Source organism: Xenopus tropicalis, chromosome 8, assembly GCF_000004195.4.
Source record: "Xenopus tropicalis strain Nigerian chromosome 8, UCB_Xtro_10.0, whole genome shotgun sequence".
NCBI lineage: Eukaryota > Metazoa > Chordata > Amphibia > Anura > Pipidae > Xenopus > Xenopus tropicalis.
In genome coordinates this window covers 24,624,297-24,648,956 of record NC_030684.2, presented here as the reverse complement: position 1 = coordinate 24,648,956, position 24,660 = coordinate 24,624,297, and the positions used below count along the sequence as shown (strand labels likewise).

The 24,660-nt window shown below is 42.7% G+C and overlaps 2 protein-coding genes across 2 annotated transcripts; both read right to left on the bottom strand.

The window, feature by feature from the left end:
• Positions 1 to 587: 587 nt before the first annotated feature.
• alas2 (5'-aminolevulinate synthase 2) lies at positions 588 to 12,112 on the bottom strand. Its single transcript, NM_001006925.1, has 11 exons — positions 12,094 to 12,112; positions 6,186 to 6,384; positions 5,548 to 5,715; positions 4,617 to 4,748; positions 4,308 to 4,530; positions 3,935 to 4,119; positions 3,161 to 3,340; positions 2,712 to 2,876; positions 1,958 to 2,226; positions 1,693 to 1,855; positions 588 to 1,539 (listed from the first exon to the last, which is right to left on the bottom strand). The coding sequence occupies exons 2-11, from the start codon at positions 6,361 to 6,363 to the stop codon at positions 1,376 to 1,378; spliced, it is 1,827 nt and encodes a 608-aa protein (NP_001006926.1). The 5' UTR covers positions 6,364 to 6,384; positions 12,094 to 12,112; the 3' UTR covers positions 588 to 1,375.
• Positions 12,113 to 18,022: 5,910 nt separating this feature from the next.
• trex2 (three prime repair exonuclease 2) lies at positions 18,023 to 23,827 on the bottom strand. The gene is made up of 2 exons (XM_004916709.4): positions 23,675 to 23,827; positions 18,023 to 19,409 (listed from the first exon to the last, which is right to left on the bottom strand). Exon 2 carries the CDS (start codon positions 19,398 to 19,400, stop codon positions 18,708 to 18,710), a length of 693 nt encoding a protein of 230 aa, XP_004916766.1. The 5' UTR covers positions 19,401 to 19,409; positions 23,675 to 23,827; the 3' UTR covers positions 18,023 to 18,707.
• Positions 23,828 to 24,660: the final 833 nt, after the last annotated feature.

Sequence of the window (24,660 nt, the reverse complement as noted above, 5' to 3'; positions counted from 1 at the left end):
GATGTAATTCCTATATTTAAAAAGGTATTACAATCTCAGGCTGCAGGATAAGCTTCCTCTATAGCAGTGGTTCTCAACCTGTGGGTCGGGACCCCTTTGGGGGTCGAACCACCCTTTCACAGGGGTCGCCTAAGACCATCGGAAGACACATTTCCGATGGTCTGAGGAACTGCATTAAAGGGTCGCAGCATTAGGAAGGTTGAGAACTACTTCTCAATAGTCCCTTTTCTACAAAGAAAATGTGTGCTCGGCTGCCAACCTGAGCAGGCATAGAGAGGGGAGTGTGTAGTTTGGAGTGTGCACCGAGGCCCTCCCAAGATACTTTGTGTGGGGGCCTGGCAGCACTTCCTTACGCCCTTGATAAAATATGTAATTTTAGATAAGGAATATGGATAAGACCCACAAACAGACTGACCTACTGCAGGACTCTAGCCTAATATGCCCCTCTTCAAGGGGGTTAAAAAACACTTAACTCTAACGCTAACCTTGGCTGGCCTGGGGTACTTTTCAGTACTCTATGCAGGCACCCCCCCCATTGGTTTGATGGTTTTTAGGGAAAAGGAAAAAAAGAAGCTTACACTATAAAATATGGACCAAATATTTATTGTCAGTTTTGTTTAGTTAAGATCAAGTTTATTGCAGAGGAAACCCATGATCAACCCACATCAGTGCTGTGTTGCGCATAGGACCCTTCCTATGTCTAAACCAGGGACTTCCAGAGTGCAGTGCTCTGGTTAATGTCTGGCACACTGTTGCTTGAGGGTAGCAACTTAAGCATGGCTGCATATGTAAGTGTAATAAGCAAAAGTTCATTTTAAAGACAGCAAGTGAAAAAAAGTGTAAAATAAAAACTAGCATTATTTACCCAGGGCACCTACATGGTACATTCAACTAGTGCCCATCTCCTGGCCAGTGCTTTGTGAGAATTAGGGCTGATTGTTGGGCAGGCAGAGGTGAGAGTCTTTTAGATGGCCATGCTTTGGACAGCCTTTGACTAATTAGCTGTGTTTGTGATGACTGGTCTGATATTTTTATTATAAAATGATCTTTTATTACTTGGGAGTGCCATACCTCCATCATTTGTAAGCTTTGCCATTGGAATGGTTGGGTACTTACATTATTTATGCAAGGGTCCTGGACTGCTCATCCCATATGGATGGTGTCAGTTTTAGTTTAGCAACTGGAGCTGCCACAGAATACCTATCCCAGAACAATGCATAAGGAAAGCAAGCTGAGACTTTTTAGAGGGGTTTTGGCTATGAAAAGATGCCATGATGCGCACTTTTGAGGTGTTACAACCTAGGTTAGCAAAGCAAGAAAGATGTGATGTTGGGGGTTTAGCTAATGGGTTCCAGACCTGGGGTTCTATGTAGTTCTAGGCATACATAGTAATGTATTTTGGCTCCATGTTCCCAAAGTAGGTGCGTTCCCACTCGCTCATCAGGTCAAAGTGCAATGGACGATGGCAGAAGTTGCACTCGGCAGCAGAGGGTGTGTGCAAGGGCATCCCCACCTCTTTCCATGCGCTGACAAGGCTCTCTGTAAGAAGCAGGCAAGATTGTCATCTTACATTTCGCTTCTGGTGCCTTCAATTTTTTCCAGCCACATCCCATTACAACAAACCCCACCCACATTCTGACAACCACCAATTTTGAGTCCTTATGTGTAACGGCAAAGCAGCCCTTGGCTTACCCACAAAGTAGTTCATCATGTCGGGTGTGTGGTGGGGTGAGGGAGCCAGTCTCAGCAGTTCTTCTCCACGGGGGACAGTTGGGTAATTAATAGCTTGAACATAGATGTTGTATTGGGAAAGGAGGACATCACAGATCCTGGTGTTAATAGCAGCGTTTCCAACCTAAGAAGAGAATAATTGAGATATGTAAAACACTGATATGATGCTAGCTTTGTCACACTGCTCAGTCCAAATTCACGTTTCATGCATTGCTTTCTTCCTCACCCGTATGGGGATGATGTGGCTGGGGCAATTTATGACTGGCAGCCCTGCATCCATGAGCAGTTGGCGCATGTGTTTCACATTGCGCTGATGAGCACGACGCAGGGCCTGCCCTTCCTCACTCTTTAGAACACGCACAGACTCCACTGCTCCTGCCAGCACCATGGGAGGGAGGGAAGTGGTGAAGATGAAGCCAGCTGCATAGGACCGCACAGTGTCTATAAGAGAGGCAGTGCTGGCGACATATCCACCCACACAGCCGAAAGCCTTTCCTACAAATGCAAAAATACAGAAGGGTTAATACCAAAACTATGTCTACAGAAACTACATGGTTCCAAGGTAATCATCAGAAAGAATCTATCATTTTTGGCCCAAAATCTTATTCATATAAAATTACTCAATTCTTCTAGAAAGACTCAGCTTTAGATTTCAGTCTGTAGGGCTCATTTACTGTATTATTTTGCTAGGGATAAAAATGTCACCTCCGACCCTGTGCTGCTCAGATCAATATTGCAGCTGTTATCTGCTGTGTGTGAGGCTGTACTGGGCTGCTAGATAAGTTAAAGGCGGGGACAGAATTGGCTGTGCTAAAGCTGGCCGCACCCAGTAACTGTGTCTTTTTGATGATAGCACATAATTTTGCAGCACACTGTTCCCTGACTTCTAAACACAATCACAAAGTTGGCCTTTTGGAGAGGAGCCCCTCATAATCTGTGCTTCTATATACACAGATATTGTATTTGGGATCTTTACGCACCCAGAGTTCCTGAGATGATGTCCATCTTGTGCATCACGCTATCTCTCTCTCCCACGCCTGCACCATGTGTGCCATACAATCCCACAGCATGTACCTCATCCACAAAGGTCAGGGCACCATATTTGTGTGCTATGTCACACACCTCCTCCAGGGGGCAGATTGCACCTGAGTAAAAGAAAGGAAACTCCACTCAACAATGCCCAGGAGCACCTGACACAGTATAAGAAGACCTTGTCTATTGAAGCTTACAAATTGAGACCTATATATCCCCATCAGCTGGTTAAAGATGGTAGTACAGAGACATTGGTGTAACAGTCACTCTGCTATAGTTCCAGGGGTACCCAGGGCACAAATAAGCATTCACCCCAAATCTCATCCTAACTGCCCCCCCCCCCAGCCTGAAGATAATTCTATATCTCATCAAGAGAGACTTGTTTTAGAAACCTTACCATCCATAGAGTGCACTGTCTCAAAGGCCACAATCTTGGGAGTTTTGGGGTTTGCCTTTTGAAGCAGTTCCTCAAGATGTGCAGGGTCATTGTGGCGGAAGACAAATTTGGTAACGCCGCTGTTCCGAATGCCCTGAATCATAGAGGCATGGTTCCCAGCGTCTGAGTAGATCTCGCAACCTGAAGACAAGGAAGTCCTATCTGTTACTGGTTTTCTAGATGGTTTCTAGGTCTAAGCTGACAGCTAATATGAAGCCCTGAACCCAAAGACCTTCTACTATGTGGTGCCTGTCTCTAAAAGATCACATAAATCTTTGATTGAACGTTTGAAGAGGCAAAAAGCTGATGAGGGGTTACCCTTTGTTTTTGCTACAAGAGACTTTCACCAGGATACAGAGGTTTTTCACTGTATCCAGGTGAAAGTCTCTTGTAGCAAAAACAGTGGGCTCCTGTCCTGGTGGACCATGGCCAGAGGCATCTCAGAGGCTGCTGACACCTGAGGCAGCAGCCCTAATGCCATCCCCCCTCAGCTGCCCCATGCTTACCTCTTTCGCATTAGAGCAGGTCTAGAGGGGTGCTCCTGCCATGGGGCAAGGTGAGAATCTTGGGCTACAAGTGTGCGCTGGCTGCCACCACTCTACTCACAGCATTCAAGGCACATGTGAGGTCAGGTTTTCTGGTGAGTTCCAGGTGCCACAACCCAAGAATGCTATTTTTAATAGGTATGAACCCTTAAAGTCAACTGTATGGTAGGAACTGTCCCCCCCTTCCTACCTGGCAGCATCTTGGCCAGTGTGAAGAGAGTAGAGTCATTGGCTACAAAGCAGGAAGAGAAAAGCAAGGCCGCATCCTTGTTGTGAAGATCAGCTAGTTCACACTCCAAGTCTACATGATACTTGCTGGTGCCTGAAATGTTCCTGGTCCCACCTGCTCCAGCTCCATGTTCTTCCAGAGCCTCCCTAGGATTGGATATTCACAATAAATATCTTAAACCTGACAGGCTAAACATGCCTTTAGCAAAGGCACTCTGCAATTCTGTAAATTATTCTTTGGGGATTTTAAGTAAAACTTGTAGTCCCATAAGTGCAGGACATACTTGGCGAGACCTATTTTTCATATAAACAGTAGTGAATAGCTGTGTACTCACGCGATTGCTTTAAGCACCTTCGGGTGCCGACTCATGCCCAGGTAGTCATTGCTGCACCAAACGGACACTTCCTTCTTTTCACCATGGAGATCAGAGTAATCCTCAGCAAATGGATAGGCATCAGCCCTGCGGTTCACAGTTTTGAACAGCCGATATGTGTGGTCTGATTTCTTCTCTTCAATTCTCCGGCTGAAGAAATCATCATAGCCAAAGGCAGCTCGACCTGGTGGTAGGAAAAAAAGAAGGGTGGGAGGTGGGAAAAGCTACAAACACCAGTAGGAAGACCCTCATTTCCACAGCTCTTTCTACCTGTCATGTTCTCCTTAATCAAATGGGTTGGTATGAGTGGAGCACCAGTTCCTAGGTTCACTTTTTTAGGAGGAGCCAGAAATTTCTTCTTCAGGCTAGACTGGACTTCAATCAGCAGAGAGCTGAGGGCATCTGAGGAGGAAAGAATGGTATAATGCATAGATACAGAACAGATATTTAGAGGCATGGTCTTCTTTTCCACCTGTTTACAAGGCCAGGACCTTATTTTTTCTACTGATCTTGACTTGGTAGGCCTTTAAATTCAGCCACAACCAAGCTTGAAGGTGCATCAGTTCTTTCCTCTGCATATTCAAGCCATAGCTTTGCAATGACACCTGGATTAGTCTTTCTATGCTGTGAGTATTGTGGGTTTATTGAGTGGGTCACCTTGTGAGAGAACAGTACAGCAGAATAAGCATGGCATCAACCTTTCCTATAAAAATAATATAGTGTTACTCCTGAGCAATAAATGTATCACATTCAGCCACAATCTAATTAAAGTGTCCTTAAAACAACACTGCCATTAACATTCTCAACATGTTTGGCTAATCCTATAACAGGAAGTTGCTTGTATGTTTTGATTTATACAGATGTCAGCCTGCATATGGTTTATTGGTCTATATAACAGTTGTGAAATGGACATGAGAATGGATCTGTACCAGGATAATTGTCATAGAGCATGCATGACACTTTATGCTTGATACCATCACATTTCTTGACTATAAATCTCTTCATTTAGAGAGGTAATTAATATTACATTTCTGCTGAACAGCACTTATGTTATGGGTATACCAGTCTTGACAGAAGATCACAGTTTTGTTGGACTTTGGTTCAAACACATCCAAATTTGTTCAGTACAATAACCAACCACGGTGCAAACCTGTCTATTAGGTGTGAATGAAATACACTTTCCCCTCTATTGCTGTGGTACCTGTTTTAAAAGCGCTGATATCCTCCTGGACTTGTGGTCCTGCCCTCTGCACAATGATGCCCTCACTCTTCCCAATCTCATTCTCGATAAATGGGCACGTGGCATTTGAAATGGCAGCTTGAGGGGCTGCCTGAGCAAGGGTGCGCCTGTTGGAAGCTCCAGTTGACACTGAAAACATTAAGACTTTGATCACATTTAACCATTAGTTTTCAGAGCAGTGGTTTTAATACTTAGGTTCAAACCCCCATTTTGAGGGGCCCACCTTAACTCATACTATGTTTTCTTTAATATGAAGACACTTAGCCAGATTTCTAAGAACATCTAGGACAAGAAGTAAGTATTAACCTGGAATCTCAAAATGAACTTCAACCTGGACTTTTAGAAGTATCATTGTTATGAGCCCACCTGGGGCAGGGGGCAGTGTGGTCTGATTATTTTTCTTCCAGACTTCTAAAAGTTTTCAAAGAAACTTGCTGATAAAGAATTCTAGCAGATTCCATTGACCAAAAAGTGTGTCCTTTTGAATGGCTATGGCTACTTTACAGGGGTCACCTACTGGAGAGTTATGACCAGAGTTTGTTATGATTAGAGTTTGGCTGTCCTTGAACATTATTTAATGGCACAAATGAATATCTCACCTCCAGTGACTGGTGTAGTGTCTTTAGTCCTCTGCTCACATCCTGGAGAAGTGGACAGGGTACAGGTCACCATGACTGGGCAGCGTTCTGCACTGCGCAAGAGAAAAGGACGAGCTACCCTCAGGAACACTGTAGGGTCCCGGGTGGCAAAGGGACAACGATTGATGAGAGAAGCCATGTTCACACGTCAGGGTGTCTGCTTCATAGAGGGTGATAAAAGAAGAACAGATTGAATAAGAGAAATCATGTCTACAAAGATGGTGCTGGTAGGCATAAGGCCACATAGTTCCTGGACATTGTTTTTGGTGCAGCTAGGCTTACACTAGTCTTTGAAATTGATAAGGCAAAACAATGCACAGCTACAAAAGCACTTCTTCATTTTTAAAGGGTACATCTTCATAGGTGATACTTATTTGCCCTGTGTGCCACAGGAAGCTCAATTCCCATACACTATAATGAGAAGCATGAAATGCTTACTTTCAGGGAGTGGATAATAAAGTTCCCATTGCAGAGGAAAAGCATAACATGGGAAACCTTTTGGGCAACAGTTAGGACCAAGGGCTGAGATGCATGGACTAGAGAAGTAGGCTTGTGAGCTATTATTTGGAATAAAGTAAGCCCAGATAGATTCAGGGGAAAGGCCTATAAAAAAAATATATATATATAAGAAGGACAAGGAAAAGGTTATTTTGCCTCTGGCCCTGCCACTACTGACACCAAATGCCAAATGCCAGAAAAGGGATTATCAGAACAGGGCAGCAACTGATCTTTCAATGTGCAATGTATTAAAGGCAATTTCGAATGTTATATTATTTTTGTTTTAATATATCCCAGCCCCACTTAAAAATGTTGCATAATGCATTAAATGCCTGGATAGAGTTACAGTGTCCATGAGAGATAAGTGTTATCTGTCCCCATCACTTCATGACATTGCCAAGGCACACCCAGCCCAGACAGGCCCAGAGCACAGGCTGCTTATGGGAATGTCTTACTACTTTTCTGCCACCCTGAGGGGCTTGGTGCAGAGAAGGTACACATTTGTAAATGCAGATAATGGGCAGAAGCTGGAAATGTACACGGTTAAAGGGATTAATCAGAACGTTTCTACAACAACGGACTGTGGGATACAGATGCATTGCTTGTGCATCCAGTGGGCCCTCCTTTCTATGTAAGGGGTTGGTAGGATTTTGGGAATCAAAAGTCATGTTTTAATGCCATTTTTCCTAGCATATACCTTTTTCTTTTATATGCTAAAAACAGTGCATCAGAAATAACCTTATAACCCCCACCCCTCAATGTAGAACCAACCTTAGCTCATCACAAAGTTACAGATATAGGAAAACGTTTCCATATGATGCATTCATTAATTGATCCAAGAATATCTAGGGAAGCAAAACCTAGTTGGGCTTTCAGTGGTATCCAGAAGAACATCTAACCCCAAATTACCTTCAATCTAAACCCCCATGTGGGCCAGCCCCTCAGTTTGTGAACCCCTGCTAAGCTGGGTTCAGACTCTGGGGGGCTCATTTATTAACACTGGGCAAATTTGCACCTGGGCAGTAATCCATAGCAACCAATCAGGGATTAGCTGTTTTGAGCCAGCTGCACGTAGAACAATGAAATCAAACATCTGATTGGTCATTGGTAACAGCCTAGGTGCAAATTTGCCCAGTGTTTTTAAATGACCACCAGTGGCTACTGGTAGGCTCGGTGGGGCCCTTCAGTGATGAGCAATTCCAGTATATGGCAACAGGTCTGTCTTCCTAATGTTTTGAGGGACCCTTACAATGGAGGCGAGGGAAATAAAGGCATATATTTTGTAGCAATGAGAATGCCATTAGTTATCCAATCATACGTGAGGGCCCCTCGCACTCATTTGGCATTAGGTGGGACCCAGAACTAATCCTGGCCCTTACACCCACAGGAAAGCTCTATTTAGAACTTACCCAGCATCCTGTAGGTTAACCCCTTTACTGTTCTCAAAAGCAGAACAGTGAAGTACCTTGGGAACTGATGTAAGAGCCTTTTCAACCGCTGCCAAGTACTCAGTGACCTTGGCATTCCGAGGACCCTCAGACACACTCGCAGTTTTGTTTTTTCTCTGTAGGAGTTTGGCTATACCCTGCCAGAGATGGGAAGGGTCATCTGCCCTTTAGAGCTCATGTATGAACAACAAGCTTTGTTTTAATCAGCAGCTGGCAATTCAGTGTGTGTATATATATATATATATATAGTATATATATATATATAGTGTATATATATATATATATATATATGTATATATATAGTATGTGTATATATATATATATATAAAAAACTGGAGATACCATCATAAACCATAGATTATGAATTAAGACAATTTCCTTAGTGTGATTCGCTCATGGCCTGATGATGTAACACTGTGGGTGCTTTACCAATTAGGGTCCCTAAATTCTTCCTTCTCTCAAACTACACTTTTCTCATCCAAGCTGATATGCTAAAAAGCAAGAGAGTTTCAGACATATCATATGGAATCATCCCAGGGTTGGGCCTGTTTAAAAGGTCCTATGAAGAACATCTGAGAGCTAAGTCTTTATCAGTCGTTTCACTGTGAGAGATAAGAGGTCTGGTACTTGAGAACAGAGATAGGGTGTCCAAAATGTTGGTGACGCAAATAAAAAAAAAAAGGCCAGAACAGAAGGATACCATGCCTATGCTTAGAAAGTAAGCTAATAATTAAGTAAACACAACGATCTCCACCATGGAAATGGGTCGATAAAGGATTCTCTTTGGTGATTATGGTTAGGGAATCCTACCCTGTCCTACCCAGAGGTTACTATTCTCACTGCTGCTATAGGCACCATCTCTCCCTACTATATCTGCTATCCCACAGCCACAGTCCCTTCCCAGAACCTATTATCCCCCCACTGCTACTATAGGCACCATCTCTCCCTACTATATCTGCTATCCCACAGCCACAGTCCCTTTCCAGAAACTATTATCCCCCCACTGCTACTATAGGCACAATCTCTCCCTACAATACCTGCTATCCCACAGCCACAGTCCCTTCCCAGAACCTATTATCCCCCCACTGCTACTATAGGCACCATCTCTCCCTACTATACCTGCTATCCCACAGCCACAGTCCCTTCTCAGAGGCTTTTATCCCACTGCTACTATAGGCAACGTCTCTCCCTACTATTCCTGCTATCCCACAGCCACAGTCCCTTCCCAGAACCTATTATCCCCCCACTGCTACTATAGGCACCATCTCTCCCTACTATATCTGCTATCCCACAGCCACAGTCCCTTTCCAGAAACTATTATCCCCCCACTGCTACTATAGGCACAATCTCTCCCTACAATACCTGCTATCCCACAGCCACAGTCCCTTCCCAGAACCTATTATCCCCCCACTGCTACTATAGGCACCATCTCTCCCTACTATACCTGCTATCCCACAGCCACAGTCCCTTCTCAGAGGCTTTTATCCCACTGCTACTATAGGCAACGTCTCTCCCTACTATTCCTGCTATCCCACAGCCACAGTCCCTTCCCAGAGGCTATTATCCCACTGCTACTATAGGCACCATCTCTCCCTACTATACCTGTTACCCACAGCCACAGTCCCTTCCCAGAGGCTATTATCCCACTGCTACTATAGGCACCATCTCTCCCTACTATACCTGCTATCCCACAGCCACAGTCCCTTCCCAGAGGCTATTATCCCTCCACTGCTACTATAGGCACCATCTCTCCCTACTATACCTGCTATCCCACAGCCACAGTCCTTTCCCAGAGGCTATTATCCCACTGCTACTATAGGCACCATCTCTCCCTACTATACCTGCTATCCCACAGCCACAGTTCCTTCCCAGAGGCTATTATCCCACTGCTACTATAGGCACCAGTTCGCCCTTTTATTCCTGCTATTCACAGTCCACAGTGACTCCTAGCATCCAAAGGCACAGTGACTGATACTATTAAATGGCACTAACTGCATCAATAAAATACACAGTGACACTGTAACAAACATCCCAGTGATTACCAGCATGCAAAATTATATACTTCTACCATCAAAATGCATACTAAGCCCCAACATATTTACTTTCCAATTACCCGCGGTATAAGGTGGACAGGATCTCCAAGCCAAGGCTTTCTCTCACAAGACATAAGGGCTCTGGTACACGGGGAGATTAGTCGCCCGCGGCAAAACTCCCTGCTCGCGGGCGACTAATCTCCCCGAGTTGCCTTCCCTCTGCCATCCCACCGGCGAACATGTAAGTCGCCGGCGGGATGGCAGACGCGGCGGCGCGATTTCGGGAAATCGCCGAAAAAGACTCGCGAGTCTTTTTCGGCGATTTGCGCGAAATTGCGCCGCCGCGTCTGCCATCCCGCCGGCGACTTACATGTTCGCCGGTGGGATGGCAGAGGGAAGGCAACTCGGGGAGATTAGTCGCCCGCGAGCAGGGAGTTTTGCCGCGGGCGACTAATCTCCCCGTGTACCAGAGCCCTAACTGCACTGCGATTTGAGAAGCTAATCTAAGTGGAGTGCAGCTCACCTCTGTTAAATAGAGTCCTGCATAGGTTTCTCACCTCCAGCAGCAAGGAGGTGAGCAACCTATTAGAAATCTGAGGCCTGGAGCTCCCCCATTGTTAATCCAGCCCTGTATATTAGCGCTGGCAAGGCAGGGTTCTCTAAAATTTAGGGCTTATGAACCTTATTATCATTAACTGATTGCAGGGGTTCATAACAGCTGACTTGCTTGGTGCATGCATGATGCAGCCTGCGCTCTGCGCTTGTGCCAGATAAAAGATGTTTACCAATACATTTTTTATTAACTGTATTTTTTCAGTTATTTAGCTTTTTGTTCAGCAGCTGTACAGTTTGAAATTTTATTAGCTTTCTGGTTTATAAAGTCTTATTTACACTAACAACCAGGCAGTGGTTTGAATAAGAGACTGGGATATGAAAAGGAGAGGACCTGAAAAGAAAGTTAGGTAATAAAACATTAAAAATAAAATTGTAGCTTCACAGAGCAATAGTTTTTTGGCTGCCGATTATTCAAGAACTATAAAAAAATAAATAATGAAAACCAATTGCAAAGTTGCTAGGAGTAGAACATTCTATAACATACTAAAAGTTAACTTAGGTGAACCACCAGAATGTGGTGCAGCAATTCCATCAAGTGCAGGGGAGTACTGGCAGTAAGTACAAAGCTCTTCTGCTCCTCCTGGCATCTGATCTTGCCTATCTTGCCAATCTGAATCATTGGAAATGTGTTTAAGGGGATGCACTCGTGCCCCCTTCTGCACCAGCTCTCCTTTCTAAATGCAACACCTCAAAGCAGCAGCAGAATGAGTTGGAAATTGTGAGTGCTGCTTTTTGGGATGGAACATGCAAAGTTGAAAAGACAGGGCAATTTGCCCCTCACTGTACCGTACATGATAAATTAGCCCTTACAATTTTCATGTCCCCACTTTCAAGACTTAAACAACAAAACCCTACAGCATGTCATTGTAAGTTCCTGTGGAACGGGGGGGGGGGGCAAATATATGCAATAATGGTGCAACTGCTCACTACTGCCTGCAGTGTTGTAACAGTTGCTGTTCCTTCTGTAAATTATGCCACACCACGGCAGAACTTCACATAGTTTCATTTATGAACTGTACATGCAAACAAACAATTTAAATTTCTATAAATAAAGTCTTCATTCAGAACAGAATAAAAATTTTAAATATGCCCATAAAACTGGTAAAAAAAAACATTGAATGTGCTTAGAGCCCTAGCGCTTACACAGGCACAGCTTTTACCTCTGACAGATCAACCTTCTATGTACAAAATACAAAATAAAGAATTAAATGCTGCCAATTTATATGCCATTATAAATGCCAACAGCGTAACAAGGGGAGGCGATCTCTTACATACCTGTTGCCCTGCACTGAGGACGAACACAAAGTGCCTGTTATCTCTGAGTGCTGATGAGAGAGGCCTGGTTTGGCACAGCCCTCTGGCGAATTTCATTGGCTCAAGAAGTTTCACAACTTTAGGGAAAAAAAACCCCAAAAAGAAACAAAACAAAGGCATTTCAGATAACGTTGGAAAGAGACACTTATGGTCAGCAAATCATGAATCAACCACAAGCCATTTGATCCTGAATTCAGCTACACTGTATTCTTTTCTGATTGTGTTCTTTATTTTGTGTTTTAAAAAAAGTGTAATAGTAATACTACACACAGAATAATGGCACTGTACTGGGGTGAATATGTGATCACATGGGGGCTAAGGCTGAAACAAGTCTGTAAATTGTCTGGCCAATATTCCTTCTGTTTTACAAGGTTCTGGTGGTGACCAGGGCTGTATCTATATATAGGTCACTGAGGGTCTGTGTCTAAGGTGCAGCTTTAGAGGACAGCCCTCGGGTGCCTATATTATTGAATTATTGATAATTCCTGTACAAATCCCGTGGAGGAGCTGGGGGGTGGTTGAGGAGCCAGTGTGGCCGGGAGGTGACATCACTTCTGCATTGTAGGGAAGCATTTAGCTCCACAAAAACAAAGAGTAAGATTGGCAGCACTCAGTTTGCCTTTAAAAATAATTTTTACAAAAAATGAGGTGTGAGGTGTCCTACACTGTGATGCAATTAAAATTGAGTCCATCAAATAATGTGACTGAGTAGTAAGACCATGTTGCACCTACCCTTAGCTCAGAAGCTCTAGTGAGGAAGCATGGAGCTCATTAACATACATCTGAAAGTAGTTCTATATTTTAAGGTCCATTCCTAGGGTGGCACCGGACCTAAATAAAGCCCTTGTGGTGACTGGTCATCTGAAAAGCAGAACTGCAGTTCCTGTAGAACACCTCCCAGGTTTACTTATCCTTTAATGGCACATGGGTGAATGTCAGGCTGTTTCTCAACTGAGCCCAAACCAGAGGTGACACAACACCATATATCTCCCCCCATTGCCTTCTATATTAATATCCTGGAAGGGCTACTAAAAACTGCAGAAGAGAAAGCATGGCCAATTAGCCAGTGGGCCATTGACCAAATAGGGCTGGGCATAGGAGTGTTTAACTTGGATTTTAGAGTTGCCATATTTGGTGGTATTTAAAACAATGTAAAAAGGGGGAGGAGCAATGACATCTAGGGAAAGGATAATGAAATGAGGGACAGGGGCTATGACATAATGCGCAGGCGATGACAAGAAGGAGTAGAAGTGGCGTTGTGGGGCAGGGATTGGGTAGATTGTGGGGTCCCTCTAGCAGACCAACTCAGAAACCTGTTCAGGCTCTAATGAACCACATAACCCAAGGGGAAACACAGGCTGTCTTGTTTAAACTTGGATAGGAAGCAACTTTGTGGGCTTTAAGGCTGTGCTTGTGGTAGTAATTGGGGGCTTCAGCCCGAAGGCCTGATTGGGTGAGATTTGGGGTAGATGCTAATTTGCTCTTCAAGATACACCAAAAGCCTAGCTAAAATCTCATTTAGGATAGCAGGTAAAAAAAAATATTAGCTGCCCTATATATTCCTGACACTGTGGTTGAATGTTTTCCTATATCTGTAACCTTGTCATGAGCTATGGGAGCCCTGATTATAAGCTGGGACTTCAAGGGGGAATGAGTTAATAAAGTCCAATAAGCTCTGCTATAAAGGGAGAGTATCCAAACAATGCTTTATTTCATTCATAACATGGATTTATATTATATAGTGTCACTGTTTCTGATTGCATATAAGAATAAATGTCACCCTCACCATGCAGACATAAGATTCTAGCTGTGTAAATAAAAGAACATTTTTAATCTGCAAAATATTTCTAAACTTTAGCACAAACAGGCTTCTGTCTATTTAGTTTATGTTGACATGCATAAACCCCCTCTCTATAATGAGCTGCTCCTTACCTTACAGGCTAACAAATGTTGCATCTGAAAAAAGGAGAGGGGTTTGTTTACACAGAGGCTTCTCAGTGGACTGATTTGTTTTGATTGTGTTGGTATGAACAAGAAAGAGAATGTGACTTTACTTTGAAACTCTCTGTTTGCCCCGTTTAACTTAAGACATAAAAAAAAAATAGATTTTTCCTGAAAAAGTATGTTTAGCACAAGCCCTATTCATTGCACTCTTGTTGCACAAGGGGTATACTTCCCCTTTAAATTTTGTAAATGAAATCCCACTTTAAATGTTGGTATGTATGCTTTATACCTTGTGATCCTACTGATTGTGGTATGCTGTGTAATGTTCATTTGGAATCACTGGAGTCCTGCCAGAGACCCAGTGCCAGTCCAGCTTTACAGGTTCTGAAAGGAGCAGTGCCTGTTGGGTCCGGCAGAGTTTGGACTGATTTGCCCCTTTTTTACTATGCAGGCAGAGCCCAACCTACAGGATCCCCAGGCAAGCAGTAGCCTAATGCAAAAACAAATAGTATGGGGTCCCATTATATCAGATAGCAGTTCTGTGCACGTTCAAAAGGGTTGCTGATCGATGCCAGTGGTACAAACAAAATCACCATACTGGATATTTTGCACTAGCCCCTCCACATTGCTGCTATTTAGAAAGTTTCTTATTTTCTTGAGATGTTAAGATGTTAAGTTGAGATGTTTAGTTCCCTTTTAAATAAAATACAGTGGCTTGCAAAAGTATTCGGCCCCCTTGAACTTTTCCACATTTTGTCACATTACAGCCACAAACATGAATCAATTTTATTGGAATTCCACGTGAAAGACCAATACAAAGTGGTGTACACGTGAGAAGTGGAACGAAAATCATACATGATTCCAAACATTTTTACAAATAAATAACTGCAAAGTGGGGTGTGCGTAATTATTCAGCCCCCTGAGTCAATACTTTGTAGAACCCACCTTTTGCTGCAATTACAGCTGCCAGGCTTTTAGGGTATGTCTCTACCAGCTTTGCACATCTAGAGACTGAAATCCTTGCCCATTCTTATTTGCAAAACAGCTCCAGCTCAGTCAGATTAGATGGACAGCGTTTGGGAACAGCAGTTTTCAGATCTTGCCACAGATTCTCCATTGGATTTAGATCTGGACTTTGACTGGGCCATTCTAACACATGGATATGTTTTGTTTTAAACCATTCCATTGTTGCCCTGGCTTTATGTTTAGGGTCGTTGTCCTGCTGGAAGGTGAACCTCCGCCCCAGTCTCAAGTCTTTTGCAGACTCCAAGAGGTTTTCTTCCAAGATTGCCCTGTATTTGGCTCCATCCATCTTCCCATCAACTCTGAGCAGCTTCCCTGTCCCTGTTGAAGAGAAGCCCCCCCAGAGCATGATGCTGCCACCACCATATTTGACAGTGGGGATGGTGTGTTCAGAGTGATGTGCAGTGTTAGTTTTCCGCCACACATAGTGTTTTGCATTTTGGCCAAAAAGTTCCATTTTGGTCTCATCTGACCAGAGCACCTTCTTCCACATGTTTGCTGTGTCCCCCACATGGCTTGTGGCAAACTGCAAACGGGACTTCTTATGGTTTTCTGTTAACAATGGCTTTCTTCTTGCCACTCTTCCATAAAGGCCAACTTTGTGCAGTGCACGACTAATAGCTGTCCTATGGACAGATTCCCCCACCTGAGCTGTAGATCTCTGCAGCTCGTACAGAGTCACCATGGGCCTCTTGGCTGCATTTCTGATCAGCGCTCTCCTTGTTCGGCCTGTGAGTTTAGGTGGACAGCCTTGTCTTGGTAGGTTTACAGTTGTGCCATACTCCTTCCATTTCTGAATGATCGCTTGAACAGTGCTCCGTGGGATGTTCAAGGCTTTGGAAATCTTTTTGTAGCCTAAGCCTGCTTTAAATTTCTCTCTAACTTTATCCCTGACCTGTCTGGTGTGTTCTTTGGACTTCATGGTGTTGTTGCTCCCAATATTCTCTTAGACAACCTCTGAGGCCGTCACAGAGCAGCTGTATTTGTACTGACATTAGATTACACACAGGTGCACTCTATTTAGTCATTAGCACTCATCAGGCAATGTCTATGGGCAACTGACTGCACTCAGACCAAAGGGGGCTGAATAATTACGCACACCCCACTTTGCAGTTATTTATTTGTAAAAAATGTTTGGAATCATGTATGATTTTCGTTCCACTTCTCACGTGTACACCACTTTGTATTGGTCTTTCACGTGGAATTCCAATAAAATTGATTTATGTTTGTGGCTGTAATGTGACAAAATGTGGAAAAGTTCAAGGGGGCCGAATACTTTTGCAAGCCACTGTATAAGCTTATGGAATTAGCCAGAGAAATAATGGCTGTTAAGCAAGGCTGAAACTGCAGGCTGAGCCAGTTAAACTTCACAAAATAGCTTGAATGCTATATATTTGCAGAACTGACAGGTTTTTGATGATTTTTTGAATTAATAAAGTTTAGTATGATGCAGACAGTGGAATTTGTGGTTGCTTTGGTTGTAGAGCCTAGCACCCAGACAGGAAGCAGAATAACAGAGGGCCTGAATAGAGAGATACATCATTAATTCAAAACTGCAGTATATATTAATATAATACAAAAGAGCCATGATTATCCTGTAAATTATATCCTTATAGATGGTGCTTAGTGATGTATTTTGTCACATGACTCGCTAAAACTTGTATATTATAATAAATAATGCACCCCCTGTTGTAAAATATGAGGGCATTAGAAGTTGTCTTGGAGTTCCATGACCTGTATAAAAGCACTTGGCCTTTGACCTTGTACCTTTAGAGTCATATAACTCCTTGGTTACATATAATATTCTTATATTTTGCGATGGGGGTAATTATTCACAAAATATCCCATTGCCTCCTGGTTGCTAGGGCCACTAATTGGCCATAGAAAACATTTAAAATTTGAGGTAGGGAAAATGATTTAAAAGCCCACAACAGAAAAGAAATGAGCCTCTAACCATCCACATAAGAGCAGCTCTGAATTACTGTATTACTATAATAATTAAGTAGGCGTTGGGGTAGTAATGTGCAGTTTCCACTCTCAGGCCAACCTGCCCATCACTAAATGGGGACATTATCCAGTCTACTGCTCTTTATTATGTTGGGTTGAAAAACCCAACATACTGTTCTTCGACTTCAGCTTATTCTTCTGCTTTTTCTTCTTCTTATTCTTAGCGCCCCCCATTTTCTAAACGCTACTCCTCCTACAGTTTTAGGGGTGCAACACCCAAACTCTCCACACTTCTTTGCCCTATAGCAGAGCAGATTGGTTGTGCTTTTCTAAGCGACCCCCCCCCCCCGTATTTTTGTGGCGCTGCTCTGAACACCCCAATTTTTTTACTTTGACCAGGAAGATTTTCAAACTGCTGCCACACTTACAGCTTTGAAGCTACACCCCCAAACTTCAATAACATAATCACCCCGAATGAAACAACGACATTTGTTGGATGACCCAAAGTGGGAGGGGCCAACAACAGCCAATCAAGTTTCAAATTTCCCCTTTAATGGGGAAATTGAAATGCTGCCAATCTTACCGCTTTGAGGCTACACTCACCAAACTTGAATCACATAGTCATGGGGTCAGCCTGAATGAAAATACGATGATTGTTGGATGCGCAAAAGACTCCTTGAGTGGGGAAATTTAAATTGCTGCCATTCAGACACTATTAAAATCAGAGCCCCCAAACTTTGCACAGTGGTTTTTAATATATAACTATGGTCCAAGGTTAGAAAAAGTGGGCGGAGCCAACAACAAATCAGATTTCATTCAGTGACTTCATGTTTTTCAAACCAACATGAAGTTTGTTCTCAAACTCCCCTTTCTAGTTGCCCCTGCAGTCTTTTAGTTGTACTGCAACAACGGGTAAGGCAACATGAATATAAAGTTGTTCTCTAGTCTATACCATTCCCCCATTTATACCCATAGCTATGGACAGTCGATCAGTTACCTCTTTATTAGACAGATAAGTCACAGATGATGTACATAGTTATAAGTTAAAATCAACACAATACATTGTGAATACCGTTGCTTCTTTCTACAAACTTACATACGAGAATAGGGGAGCGCCCGATAAATTTGACAAAGTTTGGGGCCCTTGGTGTGACCTAGAGGGAAACTAAAGGACTCCACTCCCATTTACATTGTAAAACCCCCAGCGTCTCCCCACTTTTCTCTACCACATCCTGAACACTTTGTTCAGTAGGTTGACGCACCCAATATCCTGTAACTGCTGCCAGATTCATGCTCACACTAATGTTACACCTACCCCTTTAATGTCTGTAACAAACCTTAAAGATAGACCTGAAAAGAAAGACCAGCATATTTTCTTTATTGTAATGTTAAATGTGTTATTTTATGTTTTTGTTTGTATGAAAATTAATAAAATACACCTTTCAAAAAAAAAAAAAAAAATCAACACAATACAGAATATATATCCTATAACATCCTATAATATATATCCTATAACATCCTATAATATATATCCTATAACATCCTATAACATAATGTTTTTCTGGCTGAGTGGGATCCTTTTCCGTTCTTACTGTATATTGCACAGGGGTGGGGTTGGGGGTGGCACCAAAAGAACCATCTTCTCAGTCTCTGCTAATGTGTCATTCAGATACTTGAAAAGTTTTCCCATACATAGGGTTGATCTCACTCCACCTCTTGTATAGGGAATTGGCCATCTCCAGAAGCTCACTGGCCTTATACATGAAAACCTTGATTAGCGTCAGTACATCACCCTCTGCATAGTGAGAGTCAATGGGTTCCTTTCCAAACGAGCGCCGATAGAGCTCTGTGAGAGTGTGGGATCCCTTGGTAAACTCTTGGTGCCTGCGATCTTGCTGGCTAAGCTGCCGAAAAGCTTTGAGGGAATCCAGACAGAGCAAGGAACCAGGCAGTTCCTCATTCTGCTGCTGGAACTCTGCTTTTAGCAAGGGGAAGTCATAGAACAACCCATTGTGAGCAACCAGGCAGACAGGCTGAGCCTGACGATTCAAAAACTCCTTAACTAGTTGAACCAGGTTCAGGTTGAAACATGGCTTCTCGCAGTTGGCCAGTTTTTCATTACTGAGGCCTGTGATGTTACAAGCCTCCTTCGTGATGGGCTTCTTTGGATCCACACACAGGCAAAGCTTGTCCAACACACGGGGCAGTTGCACTTCTGATTGGTCAGTTTCTGGATTCTCCAGTGAGGAGACATGGACCGCCACCAGGCAAAGCTCTGTTATCTTTGGTAGGTTGTAATTTAAGCCGGTGGCTTCCAGGTCGAGGAAGACAAAGCTTTTGACAGGAGAGGACATACTGCTAATCTGTAATGAGAGAAATGGGTTGTGAGAAAAGTCATACCTTGTTTTTGAGAACAGAATCTACATAAAAGTCGATCCTTTTGACAGCAGGCATGTAACCAGAAAGTGACTGACTCACAGAAACCACATGTGTAATATACAAGTTCACTTTTGTCACATTGGGCAAGTGGGTCACTGCAAACCAAACTTTTCCTGCTGACTTTCCTGTAGTCTGTGGTAATATCTGGTATCTACCTGATCCGCTGTGTACAGTCTTAAAGTGAAAATATACAAATATATAATATATATATATTAATATCTGAACTTCCAGAAATAAATATAAATATCCTTTTTTTAATTGATTGAGCTTTAGAGTTTAGAGCTTAGTATAAACTCACCCAGATTCTATTCATTCATATGGGATTTTAGAAGCATATTTATCAATGGTGGAAAGTTGGATAAATACGTTTCTAAAAATCCCATTGGAATGAATAGATCTTAGGTGAGTTTTTATATACTAATGCTTTTCTTTTTGTTCTACTAAACTGCAATTTCTGTGTATACATTTCCTTCATTCCCTCTGTTTATTCCCTTTCATTCCTATTCCTGGAAGCTGCCATAATGCTTGCCTATGCAGAAGCTTTGGGGCTGAGCTATTGATGAGCAGAGAGAATGAGTTTGCCGGACTAGGCACCTTTGGCAGACATGTAAAGAAGGAATGTTCTATACACATAACTTTGCACTAACATGAACGTGATATACGTTCTTCCTCATACACTACATCAAGTTTCACTTTTAGATAAAAGGAGCGTCAGTTAGTTTTTATTCCCTTTTTGCATGTGATCTTACACAGGACTGAACTGAAACTAAAACTGGACTGAATTTCTAATACAATAGGTAACACAATTTCAGGTCTGTAGCCACCTTATAGCCCAGGCCACTACTGCTGTCCACCTAAACCATCCCTGCATTATAGTAACACTAACTAAAATCATATCTGTGATTAGTAATAATTGTCAGTAAAATCCAATCTTTAATAATAAATAAAAGATAATAAATTAGCAGTTTTAATAGCAGATCGATAGACATAAAAGACGAAGTCAGTAAAATGGACTAAGGTTTTCTTAAATCTACCTAGAAAGCTAGCAGGGTAGGACTGGGCTGGAAAAAACCTGGTGGGCCCCAGGCCCTGGTGAACCTCGCCGACCCAGACCCCTGCCGGGTGCTCCCCACCCGGGGAAATTAATAGCTTAATAGGGGAGGGGGTTAGGTGGCCGGCAGGGGTCCCAAGGATGAGTGTGGGGGCTGACGTGGGGGCCCCCGGGGGTGTGCAGAAGCCCCTGGGGTGGCACCCCCCAGTCTGACCCTGGAAACTAGTGATAATTATATAATATATTAATCACATTTGATTTAGGTTTTGATAATGTACTAAATCATAATGACTAAGTCTTTTTTTGACCAATAAAATAATAACGAGTGAAAATGATATGCTAATTGTGTATCCTATGCGTTTTAAAAAGTATTGTAACGGTCAGAGCAGAGATTTCTGTGAGCTACCAAATACTTCTATAATCTGTGAGATTTTTACTTTGATGAAATTATTTGCCAAGGCTCAGGTTAAAGTGATTTGCAGGTTGCCTCACCCAAACAGGACAAATAGGAACCATTTCCCAACTCCCCTTTGGCTCATGCAACCCCTCCTTCACCTTGTTCCATTGTGAACTTATAGATTGTGGGGCTTAAAGTCTCTGTGCTTGCCATAGTGGAAATCCTAGAACCAATGACTTCATAATGGAACAAAGGAGGCAAAGGAGCTATACTCTGTGATCTTAAGTGTATAGATATATATATAGTATATAGATACATATAGATACATAAGTTAGCTATATTTGGAAGTTCAGATATTGTTTAGGCACCTTGTCTACATAAGTCCAACTGACAGTTCATGTAAAAATGGGAGTACAGTTGTCTTTAGGGTTACAACCCACAGAGCGTGTTAGTCACCCACGATAGATCGCTGCTATCACGGGCAAGTAATAGCAGAGATATATTGCAGGCGATTAACTCACTCTGAGGGTTCTTACAGCAAGAAGGTGGATAGCCTGTAGCTGGAGAAAACATATTAACGGTCTAATTACCAAACCCTCGGGCAGCGCCATCTTCCATAATGACATAAAGAAGGCCAGGCTATAAATACATCCCACTATGTGTAGTTGCTTTTCTTTTGATATACTAAACCTGCACTTTCTGTGTATACATTTCCTTCATTCCCTCTGTTTATTCCCTTTCATTCCTTTGCCTGGAAGCTGCCATAATGCTTGCCTATGCAGAAGCTTTGGGGCTCAGCTATTGATGTGCGGAGAGAATGGCTTTGCTGAACTAGGCACTTTGGCAGACATGTAAAGAAGGAATGTTCTATACACATAATAACTTTGCACTAACATGACTCATTCTAAAGCTGTGATATAAATGCTTCCTCATACGCGACATCAGGTTTCACTTTTAGTGAAACGGAACGTTTTAGTTTTTATTCCCTATTTGCATGTGATCTACACAGGACTGAACAGAAACTGAAACTGGACTGAATTTCTAATATAATAGGTAACACAATTTCAGGTCTGTAACCACCTTAAGAAAGCCCAGGCCACTACTGCTGTCCTCCACCTAAGCCATCCCTGGCAGAGGGCATCTAAAAGGATTGGAATTAGTGATGTGGGAATTGAAATATATTGGACCCACACCCGACCTTAACACACAGTAACTTAACCAGCACCCGTCCCAGCCCGTCCCAATGGGCTATGCTGATTTATATACCCTCACCCACCATTTCTCTGACCTCATCAGAATGTAGGGTTGCCACCTTTCCTGGAAAAACATACCGCCTTCCTATATTTTTTATAATTATGATTATTAACATTGGCATCAAGCAGCCAGTAAAATTCCAGGCAGGTGGCAACTCTATGAGAAGGACTGGACTTAAGTATATAAACAAGCACTGCCCCATCATATATGGGACTTGGCATGGCACAGAGAGGTTATGGGAGTGTCTGGGTCATGGCAAATTTGGCCTGCAACCTGCCTCTGGGAGCAATTTGTCAGCCGAGCCTACCTGACCTCTGGTCCTGCAGGTTTTGGGCTGACACACATTTCATAGCCCATAGCAATGCACCTTAATGCCAAACTTTAGATTGAAAGCTTTACTGAGCAGAGGTCCTCTTGACCTCCTCAATCAGTTTATGACTGATATTTAAAGTATCCACCCTTCTATTGCAGAATATGTTGGCACGTTGTAAACAAGTTCATTAACATTAATAATCGTTTGTAAAACAAATACAGAAAAACACTAATTAAGTGGGCGTTTCTCTGTATGGCAGGTGTTCAGCTCATGGTTGCTGTTGATAAATTTATCAGCTGGGCTAAATATAAGCTAAATTATAACCATGGCCACCTCCCTACCTGGGCATGGAAATTCAACCAGCTTACAGATGTTGGCTGTTTTTATATAGCTTTTGATGCCATATTCCCACATGGTGTACTAACTATTCTTACTATAGGAAATTACACTTTTGTATACTTTGTGTAAGCTGCCGGCAATGTAGAATCTACCTGCTGACAAAAAAGTTACAAGGGTTCCAGTGACTTCAATTCTGAGCTCCCACATTTATTTTAAATGAATGGGGGGGGGGGGGGGCGGTGTTAATGGAATCACTCAGTGTCAGAGCAGCTATGGACAATGGCAATCAATGGGTTAAGGGAAACCACAAAATTATGTGTTTACATTTATCCTGATCTGATATCCAAAAATCCATAAAAACCTTATTAACACTTTAGCTGCCAGCATCATAGAATCTACATTATTGGCAAAAAAAGTCAGTATTTGTGGTGGTATATACTTCAAGTCAAGCTTTATTGTTATCACATCTGCATTCAAAGGCATAAAGCTAATGGCACCAAGAGCTTTTTTCGTTGGTGTTTAATTTGAGGAAACCACCAGTAATGGGGTTTCTTGGCCCCTAAAGGAACTTTAAAAATCAATGGAATGCAACAGAACTGGCAAATACCCTGACTGAGAAACTGCCCAAGTTCCATAGCCCCGAAGGTCCCCAATGGTAATAGATGCTAATATTGGCTTCAAACCCAGTACTAAAGACAAGAGAGACACTGTTAGAGCTGTAAAAATAAACCCCATTATCCCCAGGTTGTGGTTGTTAAGCTACACCGTGGAAGCTGGCACACATGGACAGACATGAGTACACATGGACAGACATGAGAGAGAACAAATCACTTACCTGCAGCAGGAGAGGAATGTTCAGAAGTGTCAGTGATTGTACAGTGATCTCCCTTCATTGTCACGGGCAGCTTTATTGTCTCCTCCCCGCCCAGAGAGGCTTGTATAAAGGCGGGCATTATATCCTCATTTCAGTTGCTCTTTAATGAAAGAGGAAGTGACTTTCCAGGAAATGCCTTAAAAAAAAAGTCTTGATCTGCTTAATGCAGAACGCAGTGCTGCTCATAGCAATATAATATTATTTTCAGTCTGATCTATGCCAAGGTGCCACAAGGTAGTATATCTTCTCCTTATGCAATTGAGATATTTGCCCTTTAATTGACTTGTAAGTGTAATTGGTGTGAATATAAAGCAGTTGCCCAGTGCTAGTTATTATTATTATTAACATTTATTTATAAAGCGCCAACATATTCCGCAGCGCTGTACAATAAGTGGGTTTCATACATTGGACATACAGAGTAACATATAAAGCAATCAATAACCGATACAAGAGGTGAAGAGAGCCCTGCCCAAAAGGGCTTACAGTTATTGTATCAGAGCTGTCAGTAGCACACAGTTCATGTACAGGAATAACACCTTTTCTATGGGATAGTAGTGCTGGTGATGTATGGGGGCAGGGTGGTGATATATGGTGGTATTAATGGGGTGGGGATTGTGGGGCATGACTTGGTTATCTGGGGAAAGCTGGTGGGGTTTGGGTTGAATCTGTATGTGTAAAAGGGTGGGAGGGTAATAACAGTCCTAATGGGTGGAATAAAGAGTTTATATTGCATAACAAATGCAATAACAGAAAGAAGGAAGAGGACAGAAAAAGAAACGTGAGGTAGAGGTACAAATTATAATTTTCATAGGAAATCTGCCAATGGAGTTGGGGGTGAGGGAGTAGGGGGTTGTGCCTGATGCTGCACATGACACCACACGCATGACGTAGGGGCATATTTAGGTCCGGACCTATATACACCCCTGCCTAGGGGCACAGGAAATGAA